The sequence below is a fragment of the Etheostoma spectabile genome, chromosome 16 (genome assembly GCF_008692095.1).
Source record: "Etheostoma spectabile isolate EspeVRDwgs_2016 chromosome 16, UIUC_Espe_1.0, whole genome shotgun sequence".
Lineage (NCBI taxonomy): Eukaryota > Metazoa > Chordata > Actinopteri > Perciformes > Percidae > Etheostoma > Etheostoma spectabile.
This window is the reverse complement of record NC_045748.1, coordinates 21,749,092-21,756,780: the sequence shown is the minus strand read 5'-3', so window position 1 is coordinate 21,756,780 and position 7,689 is coordinate 21,749,092. Positions and strand designations below refer to the sequence as shown.

Below are 7,689 nucleotides of genomic sequence, written 5' to 3'. Positions count from 1 at the left end.
CCATGTTAGCGGATGGGACATGGGTCACAAAACAAGGAATCAAAGTTCATGTCAAATAGGTCATTTAAGGTAGTTCTTATTATGTTGATTTCTGTTCAAGTTTTCACTTTTCTGACAAGTTTGGTTTTTATGAGTAATTTGATGTTTCAAAAACACAAGGTGAAACGTAATGACTGACAGCTGTGACTGACTCGCGATTGGTCAGGCGGGTGTATGGGCGGAACTTGAGTGCCCGATTGCTATTGTGTTATTTTATAATTTTGATATTGGAATGTCTTTGTATATTGTTATATTGCCTGCCGTTTTCTGACAATAGATCTTTGTTCATTTCCGTTGATGTAGCCCAGTACTCTGTGTTTGAAAGATTGGACGTTAATAACTCACCTTGGCCGTCCCGTGCCACAGACAGTGCATTGCCACTCGAGCTCCGTCGTGTGTGTGAGCCATGTAGACAACCGCCTCCCTGATGGATTCAATCATCTCCTGCTCACATCACAACAAATACAAAGGCTTAATGCAGTTAGCACTAAATACACTTTTTAATCTGCTCCTATGAAAGTGAAATATTTGTCTTCTTCGCAGCTCGAATGCCTGCTGGTGTTCTTTTCAGAAGCGTGTATAGAGAAATGTGCTGCTTTTCAAATATTTCCAACGCTGTGTGAGATGTTGAGCTGCTTACCGTTCTCGGTTTGTCCGGCGCAAACAGGAAGAAGTCCAGGAAGACTTTGTGGACCAGAGAGTGTTTGATCACCTGCTCTCTGAAACAGAACACAGGTTGCAGTTGCAAGGTTTCAACAAATAAAATGCAATCAAAGTAAGTGAAAGAAATAAATTACATACCATATTAATTCAAATTACATCAAATTAGATAAGGAAAAAGGGGGAGTAAATAAAGTAAAATGGCATACTTCATATTCATAGTTTGTCATTACCTTTAACTCATCCAAAAAAATAAAATAACTAAACTTTGCAGCTAAGAAACCTGAAGAAAATTCTGAAAAATGTTTCCAGCAGCTTTCAAATTTGTTCTAAACTTAAAGCAAATGTTATAAAATCAAAGTAACATGAATAAAATTACTCTTATCCTCTGCTGAGGGAATTTAGTCTTCTCCTTGGTGTTCATTTGCTTGCTATTAACATGCCATTTGTTTTGTTCTCTGCTGCTATTATGCTGCTATTTCTATCAAATATTGACAACGATATTTGACATTCATTTGATTTACAATGACATGAATCAATCTGGAAGCCGTTTGTCGTTCTGCTACATAAATGATCAACAACGTTTTACTTTTAGCTTGCGTTTCATTTCACTTCAGTTCTCATTCTGATCACTGATGGAGTTTTCTGGTCTTACTTCTGGGCCATGGGTGTGAGAATCTGCTTCATCTCGTCGATGATGTTTTTCAGCTTGTCCGGGTTCGCCTCTGCAACTTTTTCGATGGTGTTACACACCGTGGACTGGACACACAGGCAGAGACACGTTAACAGCCAATCAGTCCGTCGCAGGTACTCCACAAACATGGAGGCCAATATTATGAATTTGCCGAACAATCTGTGTTTATAATTTTTTTTAAATATTCATTCATCAGATTCAGATGAATGAATATTTAAAAAAATAAAACAAAAATGGACGGTGAACCACGGTGTTTTTTTGTTATTGTGTTTTTGTTCAAAGGACTTTAAGTTTAATTTCATTTCTGTATTTTTATACATTTTATTTATCAGAACTTTAATATATTTTGATGTTCCTCTGTTCTGTAATAAAACAATATCAAAACAAATTATTACAATATATTTAGTGAGAACTCAAATAAGTACAAAAAACTAATCTTAGGGAAATCTGTTGATGTTTTGTTACGCATTTCTGGATTTAAATTTTTTTTATTTATTTATATCAATCGATATATTGGAATATCGGATTTTAAAATGGACCAAATATTTGTATTGGTATCGGCCTTAAAAATCCTTTAACGGCCGGGCTCTATCACTGATAACATCAACATTATCATATACCATGGAGTATAATAATATCTGGAAGCAGTCCAATGCTATGGCACGCAGGTGTGTGTGCGTGTGTGCGTGCGTGTACCTTGCAGACAGTGAAGGTGTTCCCGTACAGCCCCTCAGTGAGCATGAGTCTCTGTGCGAGCACAGCTTTGTCGTTGTACGCGTACTCGATGATGGACGAGGCGGCGGCGTGGCGAAGCATCGGCCGCACGTGGCCTTTAAATGTTTGCATCACCGCTGCCACCAGCTCCTTATTCCTGCAGAGGGAAGACATGAACACAAATCATACACACATGTCCACACACGACTGAAATAACATCCATATATTGTAACGGGACCAAATCTGATCCAAGTCTGATTTAAGTATCGACGTATGCAGGAAGAAGAAAATCTGAGCCTACTCACCCGTAGAACAGCAATTTTTTCACCACGTGTTTGCCGTACTGCGACTTACACAGATCGATGATGTCATCTGCGGTAGACAGCAAAGCAACAACAGTTAATGCTTGTTAATTAGCTGCTTGACTCGTAGGTCACAGCGACAACAGGTCAGCCCCGGATCTATCCATCACACTCACGTCACAGACGCTGCTGAGTAGACCTTCTTGTATTCCTCTAATAGATGCGTGTCCTGTTTACAGACTTCTGAGGATGCGCGTACAGAAGGGCATGAGTAGCGAGTGGCGTGGCACAACTTCCACTAGGTGGGGCTATGGCCTTACAGGTTGCTCTGTGCATTTTGGCAGTATCCGTGGGGGAGACAGGAACTACGCACTATAGCTTTAATAGTGGTCCTGACTGCTGGCTCCTCTGATAAATAGTTAAATAGTGGATCACAGCATAACCATAGACCTCTGAGACCCGTGGGACTGCAGGCGATCTCGCAGTAGCAGGCAACTCTTTGAAGCTTGATAGAAGGTATTGCTATCATGTAGTGCTAGCCTGTCCTGGAGGGGGCTAAATAAATTGGTCCTTATAGATTTGGAAATATATCAGAAAAAGCTTTATTTGCTTTATTAGGTATGAGGACACATACAAGGAATTTTGCTTTGGATAGTATTGCTCACAATGATTAAACAATATACAAACACTCTATAAACAGAAACAATATAGACAATTTGAGACAAAGTACGTAAATTATGATGGTTATTTTTATTTATGGAGCATAGTGCTGGAAGGGTGCTGGAATATCCTGACATACAGTATATAGTGGCTGCAGTTGCAGATTTGTATATATCATAGAAGACTGGACTATTGGCCTTGGCCTTCGAGTACTGTGTGAAAATCCTGCTCCCTTTCCTCGAAATATACCAGATCCTGTACTGCATGTGGATAGGTTAGTTTTAACCCATTAGATCGCCTGCAGTGTGTACAGCTAGCAAGTAAGTTTTCCCTTTTAGGATACTGGACATTTTTCTATCGACCCATAATCCCGGTTTGTTTTTCGAACCACACAACCATCTTCAGTTGTCTTCTGATGTGAACACACGTAGACAGACACAGTGACAGTAAAGTTACATAAAGCAGCAAATGAAAAAGCGAAACAGGTCTGCTCACCTTTGAGCTCCTTGAACACTTCCTGTCTCTGCTCGTGGCTGCCGAACTGGATGAAACACTGCAGCACGCGCACCGAGTCGTGAGCAAACGCCATCTGGAGGCAGGAGAGCAGTCCGAAACGACAGTCCACAAGATTTCATTACATTAAGCCAAAGCACAAGATAGATCTTTGTGTTCAGCTCATACTATCGCCTCAGTACAACATCACAACAACGTCGGATTCGGAACCTTCAGACATCTTTGTAATGGCGTCTCTGTGTCTTTAAATCTCAGCTTATACTGATAATAATACTGATAGAACTGATGGGACAAACCTATTGGTACGTTTGCAGATTTGTAAGTGTAAATGCCCACTGGTTGAATGGCAGATGTTTTTAAAAAAATGCATCCATAGAAGATCTTAAGACAATCATGTCCCACACTGGTTTTATTTAGTACACACCCCTTCCAGATGGAGGGAGCGGGTGTCGTGTTTACAACCCTTCTCACATTCCCAAAGCCAAGGCCTGTACTACGAAGCAAGATTTGGTGTGACCAAGGTAACTTCAGGTTCAACCCAGGGTTTTCTGAATCAGGACGGTGGATTACTTGTTACCAGGTTCAATCGCCGTGGTAACTTATGGTGAACACCTAACCTGGTCGGGAGCAGGTTATGTTGGAGATCAGAGATCATCCGGTGTAAAAGCACCACCTACTGGCCAATTAATTCCTGGAAAATCAGGTGGAGCTCAGTGCACACAGAGAGAGAGAGAGAGAGAGAGAGAGAGAGAGAGAGAGAGGTCATAAAAACATTAACCGTGTTAACATTCCCTGATGGGTATCTTTATGAAAGATGTCGATTTTAAGCAGAAGGAATTACATATAGGCTATTTGTGTTTTACGATGATAAAAGTACTGATTATTTAAATGGAGTCTTGTGGGTTTGGTGATGGTGATTTTGGTTGTGATTTACGCATTTACAGCGTTGGCTTTTTTTGCTAGCTTCCCTTCCTGTTTTAGCAGCGACTGTCTTGCGTTTTGCCTGTAAAACCGTGTCTGTGTTTTTCACATTTATGTAGATTTATAGTGTGCTCTTCCTAGATCTGGTAGATGGTTGCGATTGGTCGCGCTGTGCAAACAGCTCTTTTATGTGAACGTGCGCGCCGCTGGATTGGAAAACCCCGGGTTTAACTAGTTGTTAACCACCGTTGTGACACAGCTTATGCAGGACTGCAGTTGTCAGGTTAGGTGAAGCTGGATAACTGAAATACATCCAGGGCATGTTGATCTTGGGTCGCAGTACAGGCCTCGGATGTGCTATGTCAAACACACAAAATAACAAATCTGCAGCAAACAGATGAAAAGGTGGATTGAGACTCACCTGTTTCATCTTCCCGCGAATCAGATCATGAAGCTCCTTCATCAGTTTCTGCTTCAGGTCGTTTTCGCATTTCTTTCTGTTGACACACACAGAGATACACAGACACACACCTGTCAGTGAGCAGACAGCGACATTCACGTTACATCTACCAGGAATATGGGCTTTGCATGTGTTTGATTGGTCAATTCAATGTGTTACTGGATGTCTTTTTCCTAATTCAGTTTTATTTATAGTGCCAAATCATAACAGATATTATTATAGTTGTAATATTATTATGTACACATCCTTGTTTAAGAAATGATGCAACATAACTTAGTTGCCATCAGGGCCCGGTGTCATCTCTCCTCTGAGCAGCTCCTCCACTGGCCCCAGAACATAATTGAAAAATATTCAATTATTTAAAATAAACACATCGGAGCCGCATGCAACTACACTGCGTGGTGGGCCCTTGTTCCAGTCAACCAGGTGTCTCTTACTCACATCACCTGCAAACTCAGAAGGGCTTGACTACCATCTCCCTTCTGTTTTTTAGCATCAGAGAGCAGCGCAGAAGGCATTTCAGTGGCACCAAAATCTGCGTTGCTATTCGGTCCGGTAGATAACAGTCGTTAAGGCCCCCAAAATAAAAACTCTTCCGATCTACATGATTCACGTGGATGCCATTTCCCCCATTCAAAATGGTGATTTTTGCCAAAAAACAACTAGTTTGCTGGTATGTCACTTAGAAAATCAGTCAAATCCAAGGTCTGTGTGTATGTGTGTGTGTGTGTGTGTGTGTACCTCCTAAGGTCTCCCCACACACGTTTGCACTGACAGATGATCTGAAACATGTCCTTCCTCTCTGCCTGCTGTCTGCTGCTCTTCAGATCCTTCTTCCTCTGCTGCCTGTTCTTCTTCAGCTCCTCCTCCGTCAGCTCCGTCTTTGGCTTGAACTCCCCTTTCTTCATTTTCTTAGCCACCGGACCTGATCGCACGCACAAACAAACACACACACACAGGAATTCCTTACAAGGTCTTGACACTTCAGTGGCTATTCATCAGGAAAATGTTCTGGCTGCACCCAGGCCGTGGAGGAACTGGAGGTAAAGTGTAGACACCACTGCTTTGAGCAGAGCAGCAAAACAGGCGACAAATCACAAGCCCCGGTTCATGTTTTCCCAGCTGTATTTGTACTACATGTATACTGTGTATTGACTGTAATTGTAACTTGCAACTTGAACTAACTTGCCGTGTCGTACGGCTGCGCGATATGAGGAAAATATGCGATAACTGTATTACTTTCGATAAATAAACAGATATTAAAGTGCACTCAGTTCTGCATTTTCTGCTGCTTTCAGTATAAAATAGCTACAACAAATTTCTAGGGGAATTTAAAACAAACAAAAGGAAATAATATCAAACATTCTTTTATTGAACAAATCAAATTTTGAATTGAATGTAAAAAGGCACCACAAAAAAAAAAAAAGGCAGTTACAGTGAGTGAGTGTCTTTGGCGATTTGTTGAAGCCTTTTGCAATAGGTTTATATAAGTTGATACAGCCAAAGGCAGGAAAGGGATAAGAGAGGGAACCACAAGCAGCAAAGGGCAGCGGGTCGGACACCAACCCAGGCGCACCCTCAACCAGGCGAGCTGCCAGGGCGCCCCTGAACTGTTTACTGTCGTGCAACATGTAGCACTTGATGAGGGCCGATTGTGAATCCAAGACGAGAACAGACACAAGAAGGGGACCGTGGGTGAGAACTAACTGGTCAAAATATTCCAGAAGTAAAAGACTAAAATATGCAAAACCACAATCTGAAAACTTCTGGGTAGGCAAAAATCAACTTGCGTGTGTTTTCTCACCTCCACCTTCTTCTTCTGTATTTTTCCCTTTAAATGGCATTTTCCTCTTCTTCGGGCTGTCCCCGTCTTTGGAGAAAGCAAACTTCTGTCCCCGCTTGCCGCCATCTCCGCCCTTCTCCGGTCTGCCCTTCCTCTCTGCGTTGTTGTACGATTTGAAGGGCTTTTTACCACCTGGCTTACCGCCTGGTTTTCCACCAAGTTTGGTCCCTATGGAATCTGGACAGAGTGACACAATTACACCTGGTTTAAAGTAATGATGTGCATAGGTGGTTAAGGTGAACTGCATCTTACCTTTTCCTTTCTGTGTAAACTTCTTTCCACTTTTAGGGGGAAAGTTTTTTTTGGATTTAGCCTCCATTCTACAACAGCAGAAAAAGAGACACAAGTAATCAGAAATCTGTTCTCCAAAAGATCTTCTTGCCTGAAGATGGTCTAGTACCAAAACGTTGCCTATTATTAAAACTTTATAGATTTTTTGCAAGTTAGACAGTGCGCAGTAGTTTTTCTATGCAACATCCAAAAGTCCCACATATTTCCAGGCCTATTCATTTGTTTTAAGTGTGATTTGGACAAAGTTTGCAGGACATTTTGATTTGACCAGTATACTGGGAGTTAGATTGATGTAAACAGGGATGTTCCCAACAGGTGCATGTAGAAGAGCAATACTAAATGTACGTATATTAGGTTCAGCATTGAGATGAACACTAGGGTTGTGTTGTACTTAGTCTATATCCACGACGTTCCACTTCCAGGATTGCTCTCGTTCTGATGGAAATTCCGCCGGATGTCACTCTTTTTTTGGATGTCTGTTACCTTCCTCTAGCTTTGTGTTGGTAATCTAAACTCCAGTCCAGTGGATTCATGAGGACTATGGTTAACTGCTCCTCAGATCTCTTCAGGGTAAATCCAGACTGCTAGCTAG

General features: G+C 41.6%; 1 protein-coding gene across 2 annotated transcripts in view; it reads right to left on the bottom strand.

Annotated features, from left to right (window-relative positions):
* Positions 1–7,689, bottom strand: part of pum3 (pumilio RNA-binding family member 3) — a 14,156-nt gene that overhangs the window by 5,303 nt on the left and 1,164 nt on the right. The window contains exons 2-11 of one of the 2 annotated variants that reach the window (XM_032539401.1): positions 7,059–7,126; positions 6,768–6,983; positions 5,705–5,888; positions 4,925–5,000; positions 3,565–3,658; positions 2,413–2,479; positions 2,090–2,264; positions 1,355–1,458; positions 680–758; positions 385–483 (exon numbers count right to left, since the gene is read on the bottom strand). In XM_032539401.1, the coding sequence (XP_032395292.1) occupies positions 385–483; positions 680–758; positions 1,355–1,458; positions 2,090–2,264; positions 2,413–2,479; positions 3,565–3,658; positions 4,925–5,000; positions 5,705–5,888; positions 6,768–6,983; positions 7,059–7,126 (1,162 nt within the window). Of the gene's footprint in view, positions 1–384; positions 484–679; positions 759–1,354; positions 1,459–2,089; positions 2,265–2,412; positions 2,480–3,564; positions 3,659–4,924; positions 5,001–5,704; positions 5,889–6,767; positions 6,984–7,058; positions 7,130–7,689 lie in introns of both variants that reach the window. The other variant, XM_032539400.1, reaches the window with a different exon arrangement.